This window comes from Triticum aestivum, chromosome 3A, assembly GCF_018294505.1.
Source record: "Triticum aestivum cultivar Chinese Spring chromosome 3A, IWGSC CS RefSeq v2.1, whole genome shotgun sequence".
NCBI lineage: Eukaryota > Viridiplantae > Streptophyta > Magnoliopsida > Poales > Poaceae > Triticum > Triticum aestivum.
In genome coordinates, this window is record NC_057800.1 from 193,351,357 (window position 1) to 193,364,050 (window position 12,694).

The window sequence follows — 12,694 nt, forward strand, 5'->3', positions numbered from 1 at the left end:
GATAATCCTATCCTATGAATCAAAAGAGACCTTAAAGTTACAACTTTCCTGTCTGGACTTGTCATAATCCACAGATCTTTCCAAATACGGAATTGCTATGCACACGCTCTTCGTACATACGATGTGATGTGTCAACACGAGATAGCATGCTTCATTGGCTTTATTTTCCCGATGGAGTTGGTTGATTGGATGAAAGCACAAGCAACAGCAATCGTATGTGTTTCCGACGTGGAAATGTCGTATGTATAGCAGAACTGTTCGAAATATCAACTGAAGAGGATAGAGTGGTTTTTAAAGGAATTCTCCACGCGTGGCCCGTACCCCCTAGAATGGCCATTTGGTAGAGGAGGTTTCACGACCCAATACCCCCTTCCAATCGTCTGCTACCCTCCACGCGGAACGAGACGGGCGAGACGAGGAGCCCGCCGCCTCCTTGATACGCGCCGCCGGATCTTCGACGTCCCGCCGCCGCCTTGACGCCGGCCTCCTCCTCTGGCAGCCTGGCGTTGTCCCCAAGGTGATTCATCCCCTCTCCTCCACTCCTCCATCCCCTCGGCTACGGCCGGCAGTCCTCGTCCGACGCCGGCAGTCTTCTTGCTTCTCGCGACATCTTGCCCTTCTTCCTCTCTCCTAACCTGGCTTCTTACTCTGCTTGCGACTGGCTTCTTACTCTGCTTGCGACGAGGGAGTATGCGTGCACAGTGAGAAGACTGACACAAAGCAGAAGAGGACAAGAGATTATGGCTCCGTTCTGGAAATGTTCAATTGACACAAGAGGGAATGGGGAAAAATGGTGGTGCTAGGCCTAGGGGGTTACTTTCCCTGCACTCAACTATTTCATGACATCAGTGGTCATAGGCATTACTTACTGCTGCATCCTGTGTGTGTGTGTGTGTGTGTGTGTGTGTGTGTGTGTGTGTGTGTGTGTGTGTGTGTGTGTGTTTATCAAGTATTCGTGCTGCATCTTGATTTGAACTCCGCATATGTAGCTAGTGCACTAGTAGTAGTAGTAGTACTAGCTAGCTGCTGCATCGAATTTTTATCTATCTACTGCTCGTTTGCACCACCCGCATATCTTTAGAGCGCTATCATCATATCCTAGAAGGGAAAATTTGATTGAGGACACGACAATCAAGGTGGAGGAGAAGCTAGGGTTTAGGATTGTCGTATAGATTTTTCATGCTTGTTGTAGAAAGTGCGCATGCAAATGCGTACGAGAGTTACAGTTTTTGTTATTAGACAGTAAGCATACAAATCATATCAACCGATGTTAGGCAATGAATTGTGATGAAATTGTTTGCTATATCTAGTTTTTTGGTCTGTTCTACCGTATTGTTTATAGATATACTGTGATGTTTGCAGACTCCTTTGTCCAAGCCCACTATTTGGCGACTTTCTTATTGTGCATCCACCATAAACGTGCTTATTTCATGAATTAGATTTTGATTTTCCATGTGTTAACAGAAAAGAAGGAGGTAATTGCAAATTCTGAACCGCCAGATCACGAAGGAGAGCAAGCCTTGCTTGATTTCCACCCTTCTGCAATTGATTGGTCTTTCTAGTCGGCTGAGTCTTGCCTGATATTCTCATGGTATGCTCCTTCGCCATCTTAATCTATCACCTCGTTCTTTGATGCTTGTGTTTAGGGTTCGGATTTTGGTGCAGCGCATGGTTATACTTTTAGAGATAAGGTTAGGTCGTGGTTATTGTCCGAGTCTTTAAGATTCTTTTTTTTTTCTGTCTCCAAGGACTCGTTTCTGCTGAGATTCTTGCTGGCGGACGAGCAGGTTCTTACTATGGTGCGCCTCCTCCACCTCAACTCTAAAAAACCTCAACTCTAAAAAAATCTTGTGGAAAAATGAAGATATTTTGTTTGGGGCGCCTCAAGAACAAATGGACTTTGTTATTTGCTCACACAATATCAACATAATCAATTATGTTTTAAATTTTTATATTTGTTTTTGTCATATATAATTTTTCTCATCTTTTCGCAGCTTGATGGGGTTCGTTTATTGAACACAAATAACGATGGGATTCTTCTAGTGACAAATTTCCAGTTTCTCTTTGTGGTAAGTCTACGTTATGGGGGTCTTTTTACACATCATCCTACTGCTGTTCATCTAATGAGTACGGTCTCTTTTGTAGAGTAAAGGAGAAAAAAAAAAGTTGGGCACGATCCCTCTGACTACAATTGCCAAAATTGAGGACATCACGGTGAATTTGTAGGTTACCTTCATTGCAAGCTTTATTCCTACTATCATTATTTGATAAGAAACGTGTTGCCGGGATGGAGGTGTTGTACGACTGTGCTTAGTGGGGGAGGAGAGAGAGGAGCAACTAGGATAACTTATCATCGGCTTTGATTGGCGTGGGCACCACCTTGCCATGTAGCAGGGGAGGCAGCGAAGAAGTAGCAACAGGAGGCGGCTCATCACATGTCTTGTGGGCAACATGTAAGACATCATGAGTGTGAATTGATGGCAGTAGCTCAAGGTGAGACAGGCAGTGATGTGATAGTGAGGGCCTAGCTTGCCCTTTGCCACCCTAGGAGACAACTTGGTACACAGTGATGAAGACGCAACCAAACCTAGTCATCAACGTCGAAGTGAAGATAGTTCACCCATCTAGAAAGAACAGGTAAAAAGGAGTGCAGGCCAAAAGCTCTCCAGTTTTTGGAAAACTAGCCTACAACAACCCTACAGACTAAAAACTACATCCAGCGCGCTGCAACTAGAGAACAGTACAACCGAGGGGAATACAGAGCAAAACATTACATCCAGCAACTGAACTTAAACTTGAACTCAGCTATAACAGAGAATAACAACAGGGTAGCTCAAAACTAGCCTGCAACCCACAGTACCGCAGGCGCCCAGCCTCGCTTTCAACTGAAGATCTCATCTGCCACTCGCATTAGAAGTTTTACCCCGTTGACTAGCAGTCCTTGTTCGTTTCTGTAAACAAGCCTAAAATGTTAGCCAATGCGACGCCTGAGTGATGACACTCGAAGGGTCATAAGGAAAGACATCATGGAAATAAGCTGCATTCCTTGTCTTCCATAATGCCCAAATAACAACAGGAATTCCTACAATAACTAAGCTTCTAGCTTTTGACTGTCGTACTTGAGATCCATCTGCTCAAATCATATACAAAAGTTAAGGTTATGTCCAAGTTGCAAGCACAATCTGCCGCACCCCAAGCGTATCTTGCCAAAGAACACCTAAGAAAAGATGGTCCAAGTTTCTGCATCACTGCATAACATGCACTTACCGCTACCTGTCCATCCCCTCTTTGGTAGATTTTATTTTGTCTGAATCCTATCTCTATTCTCTAAACATCAGCCAGATAAACACCTTTATTTTCAAAGGAATTTTAACATACCAAAACTTTCTAAAAGGACATCGAACTTGAGCTATGTCCAGAGTAATGTACAATGAATGTACAGTAAACGGCCAGATTATTGTGACCTGTGTTTAAGAGGGAGGGAAAGAGAGAGAGGGTTAGTGGTTGTTTTGCTGAAATAGATTAACGTGGTGGATAAAGTGAGATTTAAATTAGTACATGTGAAAGTTGGTTGCATGAACATCTAATAAATTATTCATTGCACAGGTTCTATTACAAGGGAAAATCAAACAGTCTTTGCAGCAGGAGCAGGCTGTAAGGTCTATTCAAGTAACTGGTAAGTATATATATTTGGAGTCCTCTTTCAATACAAATATGTCTGTCTATTGTCTTTAAAAAATTAATGACTTCATATTGTTTTTTTTTCTTGTTTAGGTTACGACTCGAGAATTCTTACGTTTGCTGTTAAATCTAATCACAATGATCAGGTATGTTATATTCAAAGTTTGCACCTTCAATACAATTTACTCATGAGATAATTATGCTGGTCAATCATCTTGGGATTTTCTGATGTTATTTTTGGCAGGGAACTGTAGTTGCATGTTTGAGAAAATACGCCAAACCTGCTGATTTGCGTGGTCTATTTGCATTTCGAAATCTGTCCGTTCCACGTGCCGTTGATAATCGAGTCAGCCCTGAATTTCGGCTTTTGAAAGAATACCACCGTTTTTTTCATAAATGGTTTTCTCATTCACCAAGCACGAGTTTCGAAATTCAGAAAGTTTTGGAGAACAAATGGTGGAGGGTGACTAATATCAATTCTGACTATTCTTTATGTCAAACTTATCCAGCTCACTTGAGAGTCCCAAAAACTATAAGGTACTTCTGCCATTTGCAATGTCATGTACCCCCTCTGATCCAAATTAATTGTCGTAACTCTAGTACAACTTTGCTGAAGTTGTACTAGAGCTGCAACAACTAATTTGGATCGGAGGGAGTAATACTTTTTCGTGTACATATATGTTCAACAAATCTTACCATTTTCCCTATCACCCATTAGTGACGAAGAGCTGAAGGAAGCTTCTAAAAGCCGAAAAAAGATGCGCTTCCCTGCTATTTCTTGGTGTGACTCTGGTATGTGCGCACTCGTTTTATTTAGTTGTTGCCAAATGTTTTTCTTGAATTTGTTAGAAGTAAGATCCGGATATTATTTATTTAGCTGTCACCAACATGGAACTCGTTTTATCACAGGCTCTGGAGCTGTTTTGGCACGGTCATCTCAGCCAATCGCGATGATGGATCATAACGAGTGAGCTGATACCCATTGAAATTGGTTTTGCACATACGCTGACTTTGGAATGCCCTTAATCTGATTTTAAGTTTATTTTGTATCAATAGGGACGTGAAACTTGTATATGCCTTTTGCACCCCAAGGATTAAACCCACAGACGAATTCAGGTAATCAAATATGCCTTTTTAATCTTTTTGGTTGAGTTTGTTCTTGGTAGTATATAACTATATATATAGAAGTATAGAACTATTGGGCCTGACGAATAATTTCAGTAGCTGATGTCTGCCTAGTTGAATTATTGCCTTTTACGCTCCTCACTCAATTTTTATAAGATTTTTTTTTACTTCCTCTAATACCTATCGGTTATAAACAGTTGCAATAATACCACTGTTATTTTGCTTGCAGTGTGAACAGAAAATTATACATAGTTGATTGTCGCCCATGGACTAGCGCTCAGGCAAATAAGTTAACACGTGGTGGAACAGAGTCAGCTAGTACTTATCAAGAAGCTGAGGTAAATGATATATGTATGAATTGGGTAGTACTTGTTGCCTAGTGCTTCCATAGCATTGCTTTGTCCTTTGTTTCATCTCTTCATTCTGTTGGCGCCGGGAACAGATTGTGTTTTTAGGAATTCTGAATATCCATGATATTAGAGGCAGTTTTACCGGCCTCCGGGAGTATGTCAATGCTTACGAATCAATTCATCAAGTGGACTCCCTTTAGGTGGATCTGTTCTTGGAGACCTGGTAAGTCTATGGTTTCCCTAACAGTTGAGAACTACCCCAAGGAATATGCATCTCTCTTGAGGTCTGTTAGATACCCAGATAGATTTCACACCCCCAGCATCCACTGTTTTCATGTGTATAAATTTTATATGATATGTCATTTCTCACCGGACAAGATTGTAACTTCCCATGTTTGTATGATGTTTTTTAATTAATAAATATTCTCTATAATGCAGGCAACAAAAAGCTTCCTTTGCGGAAGTTATTTACAAGTTTTAGGTATAGAGCCATGTGGTCATTTTTAGACTCCTGGCCAGTGGTTCAGTATTCTAATTTAAGCTCTAGTGGCTTAGTAGAAGTATTTGACTTCATCATACTAAGATAATGTCTACAAGTTAGTCGTGAACCATTGTGAAGAAAATGAGATTGACGATTTATTGTTCTTTTTCCAGAAAAATCATCAATTAACTCTAGATAAAAGGATAGGCTCTCCCAAAGCCTTAGGAATGGCTAAATTATATTCGGAGTATACTGGTTGGGGCTTCATGGATCGCTGAAAAAATTGCACAAGAATCAGCTTCAGTTCTAGTCCACTGCAGGTCTTCTTTTACAATACGCATCTACTATCTTATTATCTGCAAGATTTGTTAATTGAATCAATTCACTTAATGTGGTAGATCGAGAATTTCGATGATGTTTTCTGTGCCTACATGTATCAACCTTGAATTTGTGGACATGCATACAAGCGCTTGTGTGGATGTGTAGGAAATGTTTGTTATTCTCTGCAAGGCATATTTGTACCTTACCAATTAAGAGAAGTAACCCATGATCTATGCTAATACATGAAAAATTGTTGCACTAGCAAGGGGAAAACAATCTGATTTTAGACCCTCACTTTGGCTGTATGGCATGAGTCTGCTTTTCAACCTAGAATTTCAAAACCATCTATAACACAACCTTGCTACGTTCTGGAATAACTAGATAGCTTACTTCATCAATTGCTTGCACTCTGGATTCTGCAAATATTAATAATTAGGCTACCTGAGATGTGTCACAACCTGAAAAATTGCTCTTTGTATTCTTGTATGCATTATTATTTTTTGGGTATAAAATAATGGTGAAACCACCTTGAGAGGTTATTGAATTTGGAGTTCTTTGTCTTCAGTGTACGCTTATTTGGCAGTGGTGCCAACTTATTCACTCCATTTCAGTGCCTGTAGCTCTTTTAATAATTCATAGCTGGGATTGCATGCCAATCATTGAAATGGCTGAACTATTCCTAGTAGGCTCCATGCTGGCCTTTGTATAATTCTGGTGTTGAACCTGACCTCCATAACCAAATGAGCTACCACTAACTTTAAACATCGCTTAATCTAGGGTATGATGTTTGTGTGACTTGCTTTGTTAGATACTTTATATGCACCAAATACATGGAGTATAATGTTTTGTGTTCTCTGTTATACGAAGGTTGGGCTCTTTCCTCATTGTAGGGGTGTGAGTGATATTTCGCCGTAACTCTTTCATTAGGAGTAGTGGCTTCTGTAGCATGTATTTTAGGTACTTTATATGCACCAAATAAAATGCGTTGACATCAATTTCCTTATTTTATTACAACTTGTTTGGATGTTTGACAAGTTGGTGGCTCTTATATTCGTTGGAGCACAGGCACATAGGTTTTCACTTGCATGCCTTGTTGTTTTTGGCTTATTGCAACTGTGCTGGCTACTACTTAACTAATTCACACCTAGGTTTCTGAGAAACTGGTTATGGAAAATAAGCCTAGCCTAGGCCTGCTATAGTTCCCTCCAGAAACTGTGCGAAGCATGGGTGGTCAACTTAAGTGTAAACACAAATTTGAGCTAAGCAGCAGTCTATGTTTGGTCACCTTTTGGAGCTTGTGATAGAAATTCAATCTAGAAGTTTAAAATAGGAATCAATGCCATTTTATTTTCTTAATCCCGGTATCTGCTAGACTTCAAATGCCAGTTGCCTTGTTTAGGTCTCATGCAATAATCTAGTAATTCTTTAGATGCCATTTAGGTTGCGTGATCTTTCTATCTTTGTCGCTTCGTGTCTTTAAACAGCTGCTGATTTTTCTTTTTTGCTTTTGCAGTGATGGCTGGGACAGAACAACACAGTTAGTTGGACTTGCTTCTATCCTGCTTGATCCGTATTATCGAACATTCTCTGGGTTCCAGGTACAGACTGCAGATACTAGAAACTTTGTAATGCAGTTGGCAGCAGAATAGTTTTGATTATTTAAAGTGTTTTAGTTTGAGTTCAACATTAGAATTTACGTTTACTTATCTATTTGCTTAAAATAGAAGCACATTTGGGTGATGTTTCTTGAGAGTACCTGTTGCATTCGTGTCTTCACATGATAAATGCCCTTTTAACTTTGAGATTAGAACTACAATTTTTTTGACACCATGAACTTATGCATCGAAATTGATTGCAACATTCATGCTGTCTATACTTTCTGCTTGCTATTTTACTTTAATTGTGCCTGCAATAGTGCCACTGGCATTTCTCACATTATAATATGATGGATGACTCAGCTTTGGATACATAACACTGTTTCACCACATCATTTTAGGCCGTTGTGGAAAAAGATTGGTTGGCTTTTGGTCACCAGTTTGCAAAGAGGATGGGCCTTCCAACACTAGGTGAAAAAGAGCAGCCAAATGAGAAGGAAATTTCACCAATACTATTGCAGGTAGTTCGCTAGTGCTATTTTTATCCTTTTTTCCGAGGCAGGTATCATGTCAAACAGGTGGTGACACTGTTTAGTTTCAGCACAAAACACACACGAAGGGTCATCAACTGTTCTTCTTTTAGCAAAGACTATTCCTAGTCAACAGTTTATTCTTGCTAAGTAACCACAGACTATGGATGCACGGGGAAACAGTGATTCCAAATGGATGGAGTATAAACCTGAGTAATGCCTCGATTGTTCACAATAGCATAGAAAGACTTAACGGAATATGTTCCAGAAGGATTATTCATCCAGATTGGACAATCACTATCATTAGACTGAGTAATACCACGAGCAATCTCAAGCAGTTCATACCACTGTGACATGAGATGTTGATTCACAGTTCTGCGAAGTAAGCTTCAGGCTTACTCAATCCCAAACGTCAGCCACAGATTTATTTTGTTCATGAATAATCATGTATAAATCCCAGTATTGAGTAGCAAGGCAGCAGTGCCCAAACCAATTATCCTCCCAAAACTTCACTTGTTTACCATTACCAATCTTCCACATATACCCCCCATTCTACTAGATTCAGCAGCCCAAGGCACTCCTTTCCAAAAAGGAGATACATTAGTATCAGATGTCCAATGTATGTCAGGCTGAGACATGTTATATTTAAAATCCACTATCTTCTTCCAAAGATTGTTCTCTGCCAAATGGCACCTCTTGATCCAAGAGGCCAACAGGCACAAATTGAAGTCTCTCATATCATGGATCCCTAAACCACGAAGCCCCTTTTTTTCTGACACACCAAATCCCAGTTAGCCAGGTGGTATATGTGCCGGTCCCCCAAATTATCCCCAAAGAAATGACTCATTTGAGATTTTGTTGCGTTAATTGACCATTTCGGAAACTTGTTAGTCATGAGATAGGAAGAATACTAGATAAGCATGATTTAATCAACGCAAGCATAAGAAAGAAACTTGCCACTCCAGCCAGGAATGCAATTCATCTCCTTATCCACCAGTGGTTGCAAGTCCTCTTTCACAGGTTTTGGGGAGTGCAAAGGAGCACCCAAAAAGGGCAGCCCGGTGCATGTAGCTCCCGCTACCGCAGGTTCTGGGGAAGGGTCCGACCACTTTGGGTCTATTGTACGCAGCCTTTCCCTACATTTCCGCAAGAGGCTGTTTCCAGGACTTGAACCCATGACCTCATGGTCACAAGGCTGCAGCTATACCACTGCGCCAAGGCTCCCCTTCAAAGGAGCGCCCAAATATTTAAAAAGAGAAGATCCAAGCTCACAATAGAAAATCTGGGCGTAAACCCTCTCCTGAGCTTCATCCATGTTAGCAGTCATCAAGTCACTTTTGTTATAATTAAGTTTTATCTTGGAAAGAGATTCAAAGTAGGTGAGCAACCATTTAGATTTCTCGCAAAGGCGACGTCCATTTTCCATGAAAGGATGGTCTCATCAGCGTAATTCAGATAGATGATATCACCAGCAATATCCTGATTAGATTTGAAATAGCAGCTTTCTCCAGCATCTTCGTAAGCGCACCTGCAACCAAGTTATATTATCCATACAATTTGGGTTTGTCTATGGAGATATGTGTTTTTACGGGCCTTGTAATTAATATGATCTCTTATTTTTTTCAGTGGTTGGAATGTATTGCTCAGCTGATGCGCATGTACCCGTCTGCATTTGAGTTTTCATCCGTAAGACTTCTTGTCTTGCTACTATTTGGATATGCTGAAATTATAAGGCTCTTCATGGATATTTATGACCTGATGAGTATTATCTTTGCAGATATTTCTGGTGGATTTTATGGATGCTGTGCTATCGTGCCGTTTTGGTAACTTCCTATGCAATAGGTAACTAATCTAGCTTTACGTTTCATGATTACATGTGTGCACTAAGGTCAGTTTTTTATTATGTAGTCTATTAGGAAAAAGATGATAGCTGAACTTTTTTTTTCCTGGGAAAACGCAAAAGCTCTGTGTATCGATGCATTGATAGAAGGAAAGAGTCTCTACAAGCCCATAGAAGGTCACACACAGAGTTGAACACGATGCCCCTAGTCCCTAGGAACCACCTCACCGATAGCACAACCTGAAGGCCTCTCGCGCCCGCCAGACATCTATCATCTTGCTTCCGCTTGGATCGTACCACTAAGGGAAGGTGCTGCAGACCAGAGTTGCGTGGCGGGGAGACTTGACGGGGATGACATGGTGGATGATGATGGGGACCTGCCGCAGTAGGGTGCCACCCATGGCAAGGACTGTAACCAGTGTTTGTAGCGGTGACGTGCTCATGCAAACGATCAAGTTCCGTCCGTGGCGAGAGCCGGGTCCAGCAGCCGTCGAGCGGGGCTCACGGGGACGTCCCGAGTTACTGGAACTCCCACGTACAAGCCGCCGTTGTGAGCAGGACCGAGGTGGTGGCGGGGCGCCTTTGGAGTTCTTCCACTTGAGGGTCGGGGAAGCAGGCGAGGCGGAGGTGGTAACCGGATGACCTTGCGGGGGAGGGGCTATGTACTATGGAGGGGGGGGGGGGGGGGGGGGGGGGGGGTGGGGGGTGGAGGAGGTGGCCGCCGTCTCCGGAGAGGAGGGCAGTGGGAGTGGCTCGCAGCGGAGGAGGGGAAGGGACACTTGCTCTTGGCGCCCACCTGCTTGTGCTTGAACTGTGTAATCTAATGGGCTTGGGAGTTGAAATTCTATGATGCATATTTCCAAGATTGTCCTTTCTGGATCATGCACGATATCTCTTGATTTTAAAACAAAGAAATACTGTCTGATTCATTCATCTGTTGTACCTGATTTCTCTTGATGTTAAAATATCCTGCATATCTAATTTGCAACTTAAAATGCAAGTGAGGAGGAAAGGGCACGTGCTGATGTCGTGAACTCTTGTCCTTGCATTTGGGAGCATTTGGCTGATATGTGGGCCTCCTGCGGCATGGTCCACAAGCACATGAATACTTTTTACAACCCAAGCAAATATACTGGTGCCATTGTCCCGCCAGCTTCAGCGCTTACTCCCATACTTTGGCCTGAATTTTATTTGAGATGGACTTGTCCACTTGAATCACAAAGGGAGAGCGATTATGTGGAAGCATTGAAGGTATTTATTTTTAATCTTTTGACAGTTCTGTTGGTATATAGGAGAGGACAATCATTGTGGTTTGATGACTGATTATAATGCTTGCCTGTTTTGTTTTTGCATGTATTGAATAGTCAAAGAAGGATGCTGAGCCTCGAAGCACGGTAGCAGAACTGGAAGGGAGCCATACAGACGTGGCCAAGCCAAGTGGTGGAAATTGTAGACTTCGGGTAGTGGGCTCCAATGTTTTGATGTGAAGTTGGTGCACGAAATAGAAAAGCAAAACCTGTTTTAATTGAGGACAACTGTGAGGATATCCCAACATGACAGATGTTTCTGTGGCTGTAGGAAGGGGTTGCAGCAACTTACAGTCTTAAACTGGTGTCACTGCTTTCCTCTTTACATGCCCATTGAGTTGTCTTGCTACATGTTGGGAGTTAGTTACAAAGTGAGAGGGCCTGTAATTTTGGGTGTGCTTGTCTGGTTGCTCATTCTTTATCCTTGTGCTGGCAAATCATGTGCTTTCTGGAGGAGAGTGATACTCGGGAGTTCCACGGAGCAACTCGTGAGAGCTGCCTCACGGAGCGCTTCACCGTCATGTGTTATGCCGTCCTTGTGTGTAGCATAGCATGGCATAATTGCGAGCGAACTCATGAAATTTGTATCACATTGTTGCCACGTAAATTGACCATGGATCACATCCGTATAGAATACCAAAGCTAAATACTCCCTTTGCCCAAAGTAAGTGTCAACTAAGTCATCCATTTGAATGTTTGATCAATATTATATAATAAAATAAAAACGTCTGCAATACCTAATAGATAAATTCTGAAGCTACTTTTATGATGGATCAGCTGATATAAATTTTGTATTGTGATATTTATATATTTTTTCTAAAAACTCGATCAAACATGCACTTGTTTGACTTTAAAATAAATACATACACCTTATATAAAGGAACAGAAGAGTATCTCTACTCCTAACGAAGCAGTTGGTGGTCTTTGTTTCAATTTTTTTTGTTCATCTTCCATGGTTTATTTCCGTCTTACCTCCCACGAACGCTGGTAAGGATCAATGTACTAACAAGGAACAAATCATAAGATCAATCAGTTTTTTTTCTAGCGTGCATATACTTTTTTTTTGAGGGAAGACGTGCATGTACTAACATATACTCTCTCCATTCGAAAAATATAGTGCTTCCTTTATTCCCGTGTTTCAACTTTGATCATAAATTTAACTAACGAGACCGACTGCGGCAGGAGCAAAAATTATACCAGTGAATTCGTATTCAAAAGAAGTTCTCAATTATATAATTTTTTCTCCCGCCATAGTCGGTCTTGTTGGTTAAATTTATGGTCAAAGTTGGACCTCGGGAAACGCTAGAACGGAAGGAGTACTAGAAAACGAATCGATCGATGACTCCCTGCCTCGCTGCAGCCATCCAGCCGATAGAATTTTATTACCACCGAGGTATACCTGGGGCGGGGCCCCTCAATTTCGGGGGCCCAGGGTGGCCGTCCGCCCTGCCCCCCCTCAGGGCC

The 12,694-nt window shown here is 41.7% G+C and overlaps 1 protein-coding gene across 1 annotated transcript; it reads left to right on the forward strand.

Annotated features, from left to right (window-relative positions):
* The first annotated feature begins 313 nt into the window (after positions 1-313).
* LOC123056877 (phosphatidylinositol-3-phosphatase myotubularin-2) lies at positions 314-11,617 on the forward strand. The gene is made up of 21 exons (XM_044480116.1): positions 314-517; positions 1,465-1,591; positions 1,749-1,799; positions 1,995-2,069; positions 2,146-2,222; positions 2,735-2,828; positions 3,607-3,676; positions 3,775-3,827; positions 3,926-4,218; positions 4,400-4,473; positions 4,591-4,648; positions 4,738-4,797; positions 5,036-5,144; positions 5,249-5,314; positions 5,863-5,957; positions 7,472-7,556; positions 7,955-8,074; positions 9,710-9,769; positions 9,861-9,925; positions 10,925-11,174; positions 11,288-11,617. Exons 2-21 carry the CDS (start codon positions 1,589-1,591, stop codon positions 11,408-11,410), a joined length of 1,881 nt encoding a protein of 626 aa, XP_044336051.1. The 5' UTR covers positions 314-517; positions 1,465-1,588; the 3' UTR covers positions 11,411-11,617.
* Positions 11,618-12,694: the final 1,077 nt, after the last annotated feature.

Excerpts from the sequence above, each read along its gene's own strand:
- LOC123056877 (XM_044480116.1), top strand. Across the intron at positions 4,219-4,399 it reads AGAGTCCCAAAAACTATAAG|TGACGAAGAGCTGAAGGAAG; the intron begins GTACTTCTGCCA and ends ATCACCCATTAG. Across the intron at positions 4,474-4,590 it reads TATTTCTTGGTGTGACTCTG|GCTCTGGAGCTGTTTTGGCA; the intron begins GTATGTGCGCAC and ends GTTTTATCACAG.